This window comes from Gallus gallus, chromosome 9 (genome assembly GCF_016699485.2).
Source record: "Gallus gallus isolate bGalGal1 chromosome 9, bGalGal1.mat.broiler.GRCg7b, whole genome shotgun sequence".
Classification (NCBI taxonomy): Eukaryota; Metazoa; Chordata; class Aves; order Galliformes; family Phasianidae; genus Gallus; species Gallus gallus.
In genome coordinates, this window is record NC_052540.1 from 8,936,508 (window position 1) to 8,950,303 (window position 13,796).

The following is a 13,796-nucleotide window of genomic DNA, read 5'->3' on the forward strand; positions in this document are numbered from 1 at the left end:
CAGGTCCCAGAAAGCCACGACCTCAAGTCTTGTACATCCAGTAATAGGATCCGGGCCGATGCTCAGGCAGTAAATACTGCATGGTTAAGAATTACAGACTGGAGTTACGGCTGCATGAAACCAGAGGAGGCTATTAAAGAAAATGGTGCAATTATACAAAACCTGGTGTATGTTAGCAAATCTATCTTTCTGCCATTCCTAACTGCCACATCCTGTGACTTCTATGAATTATCGTGATTAGCATTAATTGAGGTAACAGATCTCACTGTGCCAAAACTGAAGAGCTTAAGGTAAGGTGTCTGGATGGTGGCACGCTGAATGTGCCTCTTTTGGCTTCTGTTCTTTCTTGGAAGAGAGCAGTATGAAGCTGCTTGTTCTGGCATGGCCTGCTCCTTTAACTCGATCCCCACCCTGTTTCTAGGAATCCAGCCCTTCATGCCTGCCAGCCCGCTGAGCTGCGCGCTGCTTTTGGAAGGGCAGATGACGATTTTGGTACAAATTATAAGACATGCTCGTGCGATTTGCCAAAATGTTCTATGAAACCGAAGTGCTGCAGAACTGACAGCACAGCAGGGCCGTTTACAAGCAGCTTTGGCTACGGTCTTTGTACGATCCGTTTCCCTTCACATCCTCGCACCGCCAGCTCGTTGTGGTAACCTACTTCAGCCGTGGCCGCGTTGCTCAGTAACGCAGCGCCGGGAGCGACGCTTAGCACAGCAACTCGCACCCCACACGAGTTTAACCGGTGTGTTCTTCTCACAATCTTTAGTACAAAAAGCTGAGGTAGCTGAAGTGTTCGACTCACATAACTCATTACATACCATCGCGTCGCCATGCCTCAGCCCATCTGCGCCCCCTCCGCCCCCCGGCTCTACATTAATCGCAGCGCCCACAACACAGCCGCGTTTTCCCGCCGCTGGGAGGCACGGCGCGGGGCGGAGCCCCTTTCGCGCGTGCGCAGCTGAGGAGAGCGCGGCGGGCGGGTCTCGAATCCGCAGACTGGAGATCGCGTCACGTGGTTCGGCGCCGGGGTTGGGGCCGTCGCTGCGCAGAGAACGTGAGTGCTGAGGCGGGGCGGGGCAGGGCAGGATAGGATAGGGGGAGGGGGCGCCTGCGTTGTGTCTCGTGGAGGACGCGTCCCGCTGCCCCCCCTCGCGCCCTGCGGGCCTCGGCCGCTCGTCGGAGGGGAGGCGCGGCGCTGCTTCCGAGTCGTGCTCTTGCTCTTCCTCCTTCTCCAGCCGTGAGGAGCCGTCGGCGTTTGCATCCCGCCGTACGGGCCCGCCTGGCTGTGGTTGGCATCGTAGGCCCTCCTCCGCGCCCTGTCCGGCCCGGCGGGTTCCCCCTGCAGCCGGGGCTGCCGCTGCGCGTTGCCTCACCCGCCGTTGGCGGGGAGCGAAGCGAGTTTCGGCCTCTGTGTTTTACTCTGTCGCAACGCGTGGGGTTCCCCCTTTATCACGTCTCTGTGGGGTTTTGGTCAGAGGAACGCTGCTGCGCTGCGGTGCTGTGAGAGCAGCGCTGCGGAGCGCTTGGCGCGGCCGTGTCAGCCCCGATAGGGCCTATCTGTAGCACGCAGCTCCTGCCCTGCGCTGCGGGAGCGCCGTTGTTTCCCGGGATCTTGGCCGAATTTATGAAAATAACTAAATAGGTTTTTTTTTTTTAACTTTTTTGCTAGAACTGCATCCACTTTTTTCCCCTGAAGCGGTAAGATGGTTAAGAAAAGTAACAGCCTGCCGGTTACCTGCGTGCAAGGCAAAGCAGTGACCAACGTCACAGGGACATCTTGGGGCCGTGCTTAAGTTTGTGTCGGCGGGCAGTGCAGTTCTGAGCTTTGTAGGATGAGTTCAGTGCACTTGCTTGATACAGAGAGGCCTGGGGTTGTGCCAGGAGTCAGCACCAATAGTGAGAAACGTGCTTAGGAATTGTGTACTCGACTCGTGCTATCAGATGGCTTTGTGCGCAAATGCCGACTGCGGGCGGGGCAGGCTTTCCCTTGTGGCCCTGCAGGTGAGCCGTGCTCAGCCCAGGCGGCCTCTGGTGCTTCACGCGTATGGAGGAGTCGGGGAAAAGCTGATTGTTTTACCTTAATTACATTGTAGGATTCTTGAGATAAACAAGGGAGGCTGCTCCTCTGCTGTAATGATGCAGTTGTGGGATTATACTGGTGTGAGAATTGCGGTTGAGTACAAACAAAATCCTAATCTTAATGAAAGCAATTAAACATGTGTGAAATTAAGAATCGAGCTGGGGCCTAACCTGGAATCTACTTTTGTTCTGATTTGAAGCTGTAGACATTTATATAGATTTACGACTGACACCCTTCAGCAGTCCAGTCATACAGCTATCAATATTTACAAAGCTCACTTCACTTACGTACCTTATCAATGTTCAGATGTATCTGAGCTGTTAGAAGGGCAGTTACTACTAGTTATGAGACAGGATAGTAAAAACATTTATCGCATCTTGTGTTGCTTTGTTCCACAAAACAGGGGAAGAGCTTAGTATATCCCTTGTTTCCCCCCAGAAAGATATTTTGCTGGTACATAGTTCTGACTGGCTTATCACAGGAGGTTCAAAAGAGCTGGCGTTTCACAGATATTATCTGCTGATTTGTTTTTCTTCCTTGCTTGATCAAAAAATGCTTCATCTGTTTGACAACATATGGCATGTAAATTTAGGAATGCAAAGAAAATGGTCTCTGTGCTGCTTTTAGTGTTTCTAAGTGATGAAACCAACAGCAGCACACGACTGTCACGTGGCTCCGGAGGGAACTTTGAACAGATCTTTTCCATTGAAGGAAGACACTGAGTTCATTAATTTCTAGTGACCTTGATTTCCAAGGAGAGATACTAAAAGGCAGCCTTCCATAAACATCTGTGAAGGTTTTTTCTTTTGTCTGCTCTGCACTACAATTGTAGCAGAATTTCTATTCCATGAACTTATATAAGCCAAAACGACTGTTTTTGATGGTAAGCCTGAAGTATTCTTCCTGACTAGAATAGTCTGCACCCATGAAAAGAGTATGTGTGTATAAATGCATTTTTCTGTGCATATAGATTTACCCACACAAAGGCAATACGTAATGAAAATATTAGATTGTTCCATCTGGGGAGCTGGTTTATATTGCACTACGAGAAGGGATGTGAGTTTTGCCTCCAGAGAAGGAAATAGTGGGTCTTACTAATGTACATGTTACCAGTAAATCCTTTTCACCATAGAGCAGGCCTGGGTTTTGTGGCACAAGAGTGTAGTGTCTATTCCCACAGTGACTGCCTATGAAAGCGAATGTATGGACAGAAGGAGCAGGAAGGAATGAGTTCAGTGTCAGACACAGTGTTTTATGCAGTTATTGTATTTAACGTTTCAAAGCTTGTTGTAACTGACAGCTGTGGCTGACCTTTTCCTTGCATACGTATTAAATAAAAGCAGGATGGTTCGCTATGCTTAAAATGTTTTGCTTTTTCTTGCATCTATTTGTCCTTGTTTTGCTTATTCTGCCTTCCTTGGTCCCCTTCAAAGTTTGAGGCCAATGGTAAGTGCATTTTGCTGATACTTCCTGTGTAGAACTCCTTTTGCCTTAAAATCACATTTTCTGTTTTGTTCTTTGCTTGGATATAAGGCTTTGTACTGAGTTTGTATCTTCATAGGTGAAGAGTGTGGCTCTGCTGGGCTTTGTCTGCAGTCTGAAGCAGTTTATGCTCAGGATCTGATGTTTGCCCTTTTCATCCTTTACACGTTTCTAGTGGTGTGGTTTTGGTTTTTTGTTTTCCATTTGACCTAGCTCCAGTCTGGATCTGTGGGCTGAATGCTCTGCTTTTCCTTCTTCTCCTTCTCCTGCTTTAGTTCCATCTGAAAAGAGAAAACAGTTTGTGGCCACTCCAGAGAACTGCGGTGAAATCAGTAGGAGCGATGGAGAGCTTCACTTCCAAATCACACTGCTAATCCAAAGTGAATGGCTAACCCTGGGGTTTCTTCTGTCAGCAGAGCGTTGTGTAGTGCTAAGGTTCCTCCGGTACAAATAGTTTTTGGAAGGCATGAGGAGAACTAAGCAGTGCTAGAGAGAAGGTTACTGACAGGCCTTTCAAAGAGCAGGATGTGCCATGCAGATACATGACAGCTGTGCTTACCCTCAGTGGAAATGAGATGCATTTCTCTTGTCTGTTTGTAACATCTGGGCTTACGTCTCAGTATGGGTGTTGAGGAGCGGGGCGATGGGCTGGGCTTTGTTTTGCATCAATGCGAATCACAATTTTAGAGTGAACTTTTAGAAGTTCAGAGGGGAATAGGACTTTAAGGAGAATCTTCAATCTACAGCTGTAGTAGGAAAAGACAGTAATGTTTCATTTGAACTACAGTTTACTAAACTATTTACTTAATGGCACGACTTTTCAGTGATCTGAACTCCTAATATTTTATGGCTGTCAAGCCAGCCAGCCTGGGAGTTTGTCACAGTAAAAATAAAACCTTATGTGCTCTGCACTTGGTTAGCACCGAACGGATAGATTCCAAGAATGTTTAGCTCAGACCTTTATCTTGAGTAGGTGACAGAAATGCAGACACATGGCAGCCGAGGAGCAACACAAACGTCCGCTTCAGGTCCCTGCTGGAAATTTGTACAGTTTGAAGTGGGTGGCATATTTCAGAAAGAAAAACCAACACAAATGCTTCATTGTTTTAAGTCTTGTCAGGCTTCTTGTGAACAGAGTAGAGGCTGAGAAAGAATGTCCCAACAGCTGAAAGCTCTCTGTATTTTAAGTGAATTACATTAACTAATTAAATAACTAATTTGTTTTCTTTCTTTATATATTTGTTCTTTATAATCAAATGCGTGATGTGTTTTTGGCACCCATTTCTGGTTGCTCCCAGTAATAGGAAGGATTTACAGTACATAGCGTTACTGCAGTCATGGTGTAAAGCCTTCCCACTCTCACACGGTTATGGTGCAGACATGTGCTGTGTGCAGGTTGTTTTTCCTTGATGCCTGTATGTTAAAAGTATTAAAACTGGAAAATAAAGAGCCTCAAAAGTGAGGGAAAGCTTTAAAAAGTGAGACTATGTGCTATTTGGCAATCTGAACAATGTGGTATGGCAAGAAGTTGGGGTTTCCACGTAGCCTGTGTTTAAATTGGGTTGGCTTTTAAATTCTAATAGTTTTTGTTAGCTGTTTTGTGGTGGGGAAAAATGTGGCTGTGTCAGTGGCAAAAAAGAAAAGTCAGAGGTTTGGGCACATGAATGTAAGAACATTTGGAACTGGTGATACCAACGTTGCGACCCGGTATGTTGTGAAAGATGGCATTACTTAAATAATGAAAGTTTCAGTTACTTCTTTGAAATATAATTTTCACATTAAAAAAAAAAAACAAACAAACAACAGACAAACAAAGACTGACACTGATTATCATTTACAACCATTTTGTGTTGTAAGAGGTCTTAGCTCAGCTGTGTAGTTAAATTAGGAGGATTAGAATCTGTTTCTTAAAGGTCCCAGCACAGCTGAGTTGTGTACTCAGCAGCCTGGAGCAGAGCGGGTTTGTGCTGCTGCGCTCTGCCTCACACCAAGCTTCGACCATGGCAAAAATGCTGTGAATTTCCTTTCATTGCAGCAGATGAGTTTATTTGTGTTCTGTTCTACTGCAGGTGCTTTGAGAATGCCAGCGTTCTCTTCCTCAAGTGCTGTGCTGAGCACAAATGCAATTTAACAAGAAATCCAGAGATTATGACATTGTAAATTTGATTTGATCAATTGTTTAATGCCACTTACTGATGAGTGTGAACTGCTGTTGCGGTATCTGCTGCTTTTGCTGATTTTTAAGGAGAGGCTGGGCTGTAGGTGGGCTGTTCTTCTGCTCAGCCCTCTGCGGGTTTTGTAGTTCCTTTTGCTCTTGCAGGATCACAGAGTTCAGAGGTGATTTCCCTGACTTTTCCATGTGTTCACTTACTTGGGTGCAGTCTGATCTGTTTATTAACGATACTCTGAATACCCAATGAAAACTGCTTGCAGAGAGCAGCTGTCTGTAGAAATACAGGATCTAGTGAATCCCAGTAGGCATCACGTGGAATGTTAAACTTTACACCTTCAGCTGTTGTCCTGACGATGAAGGTATCCACTCTGCCATCTCTGTGTCCCTTTGTGCTGTGTTCTCCCTGTGCGGGTGCCTCCCACCTCTATGGACCTGCAGAAGTTACTTCGGAGTGCTTTCTCAGTTTGCCATTGCAACCCTGTTTCTAGCTAGGAACTTGTTTTATTTTGTATTGTTCTAACGTATGCTTTCCTCGTATAATATTTTCCCCACTGCAAGCTTTGAAACTAAAATTTTAATTTTAATCTATAAAAGCAGGAGCCATTTCTAAAGCTTGCGTGCAGAAGCCCTTAGCTGTGTCTCTCACTCATTGAAACAGTAACTTGGAGTTTTAGTTCTCAGCTTGTACTGAGTATGGGTAGAAGTTGGGGACAAAACCCTGAAAGCAATACATGTAGCAATGATGAGAGGCCTGAGAACTAAGGCTCTATCCAGGTTTCTTTTGTTGTTTTTCAAAGGTTTTCTGCCTGAAAGTTTAATGACTGTAAGTGAATCTCAGGATATTAGTGAGAAGATGTCTAGAACACTCAGGAATTTTATATAATAAGTAGTTTGTCCAGGGCTGTGGGAGGGAGGTTGCAGACTCCTGCTTCTTATAGTGCTTGTCTGGGTTACCCATAGAAGTCCTTTTTTTGTTTTTTCTTAGACCAGTTTAAAATTGTCTTTTCTTCTCATTTCAGTTGTTTACCTTGAAGAATTTGCTGTTTTTTGTTGTTGTTATTGTTTTAAAAAGCGTTGAGCCTGGGAACACAGTAGTACATGTATTATAATGCAGTTGTTTTTTTTCTTTCAGTGTTTCCAGAACACATGTGGTGTTGGATTTGAACAAGAGTAGGAATAGAGTGAACTTCACATTCCTTTGAGCAAGAAACAATAATGCAGCGAAGACAGGGAAGAGTCAATGCAGGACTGCTTTTGCTGCTGTACCAGATTTCTCAAGTTGGACTTCAGAACATTCCCTCTGTTACCCTCGCAGTGCTCATACTGAATGTTTTTTTCTTTCTGAATCCCATGAGGCCGCTGCATGAGGCGTGTATCAGTGTGAAGGAAGCTTTCTACAGGCAGAACTGGCAGCGTTTACTGCTTTCACCTGTCCACCATGTTGATGACTGGCACTTATATTATAACATGGTTTCCATGCTTTGGAAGGGAATAATGTTGGAAAGGAAACTTGGGAGTGTGTGGTTTGCGTACATAATTGCAGTATTTTCAGTGCTGACTGGAATTGTCTATGTGCTGCTGGAATTCATGCTTGTGAAGATTCTGAACGATCCTTCATATGAAATGAATTGTGGTGTAGGCTTCTCGGGTAAGTTGGTGCAATTTAAATTCAAAAATAAATAATTACAGATAATATATAATGTTTGTTGAATGCAGTGAATGGGCAGGTGTACATCCAGATGCATCTGTGTACATTATGTCACTGAAGTAATCATTTCTGAAATTTAAAGCACATGCTCCTTGCGTGTTGAGTTCTTGTGAGCAGCAGCCTGTGTGCGCGTGCTCTGCTCAGGCAGTCAGTTAAAGTAGCTCTGACAGACTTAGTGTCTGTAGTTGATCTTTCTAAACCTTCAGCATTCTCAACATGACCTTCAACATATGTAATTTCAGTCAGAGCAAGTGTCATATATGTGGAACAGATGTTAAAGAAGAAATGAGTATTTTCCTGGCAGTAACTATTTCTTTAAGAGCCAGATTGTATGCATATTTATGACCCATTCATTTTTCATCTTGTAAGAGTTTTAGGATGCCTGGATTTATTTCCTTGTTTTGCAACTGGATGAAATGGACCAGGCCCTTTTTCCCATAGCAGGAGTCTGACAGTACAGCGGGCCTAGGCCCTTCCAATAGGCGGTTAGACCTCAAAAATAATAATAAAAATCGAAGCTGTGCATAGAATATTCTGGTGAGCCAAGGGAGGATTGGATAGGGAAAACTCCTGAACTGTGTGCTGCTATCAAATATTTCTGCTCTCAAGTAAATCTAGAGTTTCTGAATAAGGTCTGTCAGCAGTAATAAATGTAAGCGTACACATGTTCAAAGGAACATTTGTCTGTATTATCCTAAAATAAGAATACTTACCCCACTGGATAGAGAAAAGAGTTTTGCTGTCTTATGTTCTCCATGGTGTTAGAAGAGGGTGAAACCTTTGTCGTGTTTTTTAATTTAGTATATCTTTATTCATGTCCAACTCGACTGTCTTTTCCATGTTTACGTATTTTGCTTTTCCCATTTTTTTGCTAGTGATTGCATTTTCTCCTGAGAATTTCATAACCTTTTTTGGATGTTCTGATAAATAATGCAAATTCATTCTGTCATATTGGCTTTTATTTGCATGATAAAACAGTTGCAATCAATTAGAAATAAATTATTGTGATTAAAGGTGGTTTATCTCATTTTTTTTTTGCAGAAACAAGTGATTCTGGAGTAGATGTAAGCTGATTTTTCCATTAATTCAGAATTTTTGAGCGTACTGTTGAGCTTCACAAATGTGTTTGTCTTGTTTTCAGTCGTGGCTTTTCTCAGCTCACTAAACATTTTGAGTTCATTAAGTTTGTCCGTTATTACAACTAGAACTCCCATTTAAAAATCGTTGTATTTTGTTTACTTCAATAGCTACAATAAATAGTTGTATTTAAAAAGGAGCTTTGAATTGGCTGTGTTACACAAATACATAATTTCAGTCCTTAAGTGACTGAAGGGTATCCCTGAAAAACAATAAAACCAAAAACAGAACCATTGTTCTGCCATGCAACAGTATTGCTTTCTGGTGCTGTGAAGCTGCATGATATTCCAATTTCAGTAGCTGTCATTTCAGCAGTTAAGTCATAATAATTTCTTTACTACTTGGACACAAGTGCTTCTCTCCTGATATTATTTATTCTTGTTTGCAGGAGTCTTGTTTGCTTTGAAAGTTCTTAACAACCATTACAATCCAGGAAGAGTCAGCAGTGTCCTTGGATTGCAGATATCCAGCAAGTATGCTTGTTGGGTGGAGCTGGTGGCGATTCATTTCATTGCCCCAAGGTAAGTGCACGTACTTCGAAGTTGGGAGATGAGATTTGGGTTACCTGAAGTAGTTTGTAATGTGTATGAGGTGTAAGGAGCATGAGGTAGTACCCAAACTGTGTGCTGGGGCTACAGTTTGGTGCTGAGGCTTTTTTTCCTTAACACCACTCTTCAAAATGAAGAACTGGAGTATTGTGTCTCAGAAGTATGGCAAAGTATTGCAGTGAAGATGCAAAGCAGGTGGGCAGTGAGAAGGGATATTCACTTTATGCAAAATAGCAGAACCTGGGATAGTGTTCCACTGCCTTGCTTTTTGTTCTTCTCCTGGTACCTTCTGTTCATTTTTTCTAGTCACTGCTCTGGTTTATCATTAAGCTGTCATCCAGTATTTTATTTGCTTTTTCTCTCTCTTTTTTATCTAGGGTTATCTGAATAAAATTCATACTTCACTGTCCTGCAGTCTTGCTGATTGCCAATTGCCTCCCTTAGTTTTCCTTTGTGCTCAGCTATGCCAGTGCAATTTTTCCTTCACTTGCAGTTGATTTCTGGAGTTGTAGTTGCAAATCATCTGTTCTCTTACATAATATTTTATAATTTATAACTGTCAGTGATATTGGAGAATGTGTGTGAAAAAAGCCCACCAAATTTACTAACTGCCAAATTGCAATTCATAAACAATTTGCTGCTTTTCAGAAAGATTAAAGAGAGGAGCAAGAATGACATACTAATCAGCAGATGCTATGATGTGGCAGGTAGAACGTTTTCTAGACAAGAATGAAAATTCAAATAGTACTTATTTTAAGCAGTGTTTGTATTGCTTTATCACTTACTGCCTGCCTGACTGACTGAAACAAGAAATCCCAAGTTAAAAGACAAAAGAACAGCAAAGCATCTTTTTTCAAATGCAATTTGAATTGTCATCTAAGAGATCACTTGCATGGTATTAACACAAGTATAAACTTGGAAGTTTTGGTGTATTCATTTCATTCTTCTAATAAACAAAATGTTGTTTTAGCATTAGGTAGTTTTTACTACATTCAGTAACAATTTACTACATTCAATAACTTTTTACTATTAAAGAATAGTGGAAAAAATAGTGGAAATTATCTGAAGGAAACCATGAGCATATCACATATCTAATTGATGGAAGAAGAACCATAAGGTTGGTGGTTGGATGCTGTTGGGTTTTTTTTCCAGTTGTGTTATTGCAGATGTATTCTGGAGGTAGAAAGTAAATATAAGGTATAGAAATAATGTTAAAAATGTCTTCATAATTTGCATAGACAAGGCAACAGCCTAGGCTTCTAAGAAACCCCTAATTACATTCAATTCTGATTCCTAAGACAATTTCACAGCACTTAAATATTAACACAGGCTATAGAAAGCAAGGAGCAGGCTACAGAAATTAATGTCTCAGAACATAGTGTGTTTAATTAGTAACTGGCAACTGCCTTGAAACGAAGCCACAGTAATTGGCTCTCAGGGCAGTGCTGTTACATCCTCATCTGCATGCTCAAGGCATGTTACAATTTTTGAGGTGCGTGATTAAATGGTGTTCCTTTATAGATCAGGGTGTGACATTTTGTTCTGAATAGTAAGAGGTCAGTAACTGGTGCTGGGTTCTGTCCCATCAGACACAAGGTATGTTTGTGCAGTCTTTAGTGGAATGATGTATCATAGGGTCATCCATAACCAGTGAAGTATTGAGAGTTAATACAGAGCCTGTTGAAAACTTTTTTTCCTTCCAGATCTGTGACAGCTATTTTAATTCAGAAAATATAAAGTTCTTAGTTAAAAATTGAGTAAATTCGTTCTAACCTTTAGTTCTGTTCTACATTTCTGTTTGTTTTTAAATAAACATCGGACAGAGCCAATTTAATAGACTTATTTTTGGCAAATTAAGGTGCTCGTTAAAATTGTTAATATCAAAAAAAAAAAAGAGAGGACCTTGCAAACCAAGAACTGGCCCAGCTGGAGGACAGGAGCACAGGAGTGAGTCTACGTTCTGTGACAGAGATGCAGATCACTGTAATACACGTTCATAGCTGACAACTGAAAACAAAATCGTAACATACAATGGATCAACTATGAGTATTAGTTACTTCCTTTCTCATGGGGTCAAGTGTCTTCTGACTGTGATTTGCTTTGAAGTCAGAAGAGGTCAACACAATAAAATTGCTGAGCTCTCCATTAAAAAGAAACAAAACCTTTGTATATTTGAAAATACTGGAATATATTTTGACAAATTTTGTTTGAAATTTTGATTTTTTTTCTTCCACTTTCACCTCTCTGTTTTAACTCTGGTGCAGCCTCTAGCATGAGTACAAATATTTTGCTTTGCTCTATTTTTCACCACAAGAGTTCTTTTTTTATATGCCTATTCTCATATCTAGTCTGCTTTTTTAATTGCAGATGTGTTTAAAGCTTAAGGATATTACTGAGTTGTTGCTGGTTATTGGTCAGGTTTACTGTTGATCTGTGTTACTGACGAGAATGGTTCCTTAGGAACAGGAGGCCTTAGAGGAGAAACAAAACGGCACATGCACACCAAAAAAGCACAAGAGATTTGACAGGGATGACATTACGTGGTGAAATCCATGCTCTAACATTTTGTTTTGTCAAACATCCTTTACTTTTCTCTGTATTACAAAGTTAGTAACAAATTTCCAGTTTCCAGTCAAAGAAGCAGCAGTATTGTCCTGTACATGGGTGTGTGAAACAAGTTGACTTCTACTTATTCAGTGAGTTAATGTGATCTAATGTGCATTCAGGTAGTTTGATTAGCACTGGTAGATTGACTGTGTGCCTTTCTTTCTAAGCAAGTGTCTTAGTTTCATTTGGGATGGAATTGTTTACTTCAGTGTCTGGTATAATGCTCTGTTTTTGGTTCTAGGAGAAAAATGTGTTGCTAACACTGTTTAAACTATGTTTATAGTTGCCTGTTAAGCCAAGGCCATTCACAGTTAAGGGCCCAAAGAGCTGGGAGGGAATGGAATTAGGATAAGCTGACTTGAGCTGGCGAAAGGGATATTCCATACCATATGACATCAAGCAGAAGGAGTCTTGGGACTTCATCTCTTGCCCTCTTCAGGTGCTCAGGGGTCTAGCTGGGCATCAGTCAGGAGATGGTGAGCAATTACTTGTGCATCACTTGTATACATTCATATGTACATATATAGTCATAACTACTTTCCTTTTCCTTTTCTTTGTCTTAGTGAATAGTTTTATCTCAGCTCGTGAGTTCTACTTTGTTTTTTCCCTGATTCTCTTCCCCATCCCATTGGGAAGGGAAGGAGTGAGTGAACACCTGTGAGGTGCTGAGCCACCCACTGGGTTATACCACTACAGCAAGGTTAAATTTTGAAGCAGAGGCTATAAATACACATGCATGTGACTACATGCTTGAGTTAATTTTGAAATAAATTGTTATTATAAATAATAATGCTTCATCCCATTATCTGAAAATATCCATTATTTTTTTCAAAATAAAGTTGGTCTGGATTTTTGTAGTATGTCCCATTACTTATTTCTTTGTTTGCTGAGTGAATGTATACCTCTTAGTGTAGCATCAGAGTAGGAGATGCATGAAAACAAGTTCTTGTCACAGAAGACTGCAGCAGTGGCTAAGCTAAGGACATACCTTTGATGCTAAATAAGTGGCTTTGTTCTGTGCATGAATGATAATTCCTGTCAGTCTTTCAGGTTTGCTGTTAAGAGGAAATTACAGAAGTGAAGTGATATAGGCTTCCTTGTTCTTCTTTTGTGTGCTCTGCCAGCTGAGTGATGCCACAGGATGGAAACCAGTCAGGATAAATGTGCCAACAGTGAGGAGATGACTTGGTTTCTGCATAAGAATACTGGGACAGTATTCATGTTAAAAGATAATATTGTGAGAGCCTTGTAAGCATTGTGTCAGAACTGGATAGCTGAAGAGTAAATGTTGTCATGGTTTTCATTTTAATGATACTGATTTTCATGGAAACTACACAGCCAAATGAAGAAGTATAATTAATTCTGTTTGGAGGATTTTTCTTGAGTAAAGTGCACATCAACTTGATGGCACATTTCTTCAGGAAATAGCATTTAGACATTGCATAATCATCATTAGTGTGAAGTGAATGGTTTAAATAATATCTCTGGGGAGATCCACATTTTCTAACAAAAATTAAATGAGGCTTCATTTGAATTTCTTTATATCAAAGAGAACATTAGTTAATATTGATAAAGCTTGTTGACATTTAGAGGGAAAAAAACTGTGATTTAAAAAGCCAAAAGCCCCATTTCTGTTCCCATTCAAATTTCAGTTTGTGTTTTTACAAAGTGAAGTTGTAACACAAACAAAATATATCTGTCGATTTTTCTGAACCAGCAGGAGAGAAGGCGATGGTTTATCTTGTTCCTGCAATCAGGAGAATGGTTTTGTCTAATATAGTAACTTAGAAAAATAGACACTGAAGTCAACATATTACTATTCTTGGGAACAATGTACAAATACACTTTTGGAATCATATGACAGCAGATGTTGCTTTATGGCTGATAAGATATCCAGAATTATATTAAAAAAGGAGAAAATAGGAGTACCTTCAATTTTCTGAATTTGATACAAGAGCAGTGGAATTTATAATACAAGTGAAAGGAGTGTGTTTGGAGAAGACCTTCCTACAACTTGTGTGCTTTTAATAAATTGTATTGGTGCCTTTCAGCCAAAAT

General features: G+C 41.1%; 1 protein-coding gene across 9 annotated transcripts in view; it reads left to right on the forward strand.

The window, feature by feature from the left end:
* The first annotated feature begins 1,022 nt into the window (after positions 1–1,022).
* The window catches only part of RHBDD1 (rhomboid domain containing 1), a 31,068-nt gene continuing 18,294 nt past the window's right edge, over positions 1,023–13,796 (forward strand). For 2 of the 9 annotated variants that reach the window (XM_040706047.2, XM_046898625.1), the window contains exons 1-3: positions 1,023–1,701; positions 6,871–7,386; positions 8,972–9,104. In XM_040706047.2, the coding sequence (XP_040561981.1) occupies positions 6,954–7,386; positions 8,972–9,104 (566 nt within the window). In that variant the 5' untranslated portion in view covers positions 1,023–1,701; positions 6,871–6,953. The other 7 variants (XM_422616.8, XM_015277003.4, XM_015277001.4 and 4 more) reach the window with 6 other exon arrangements.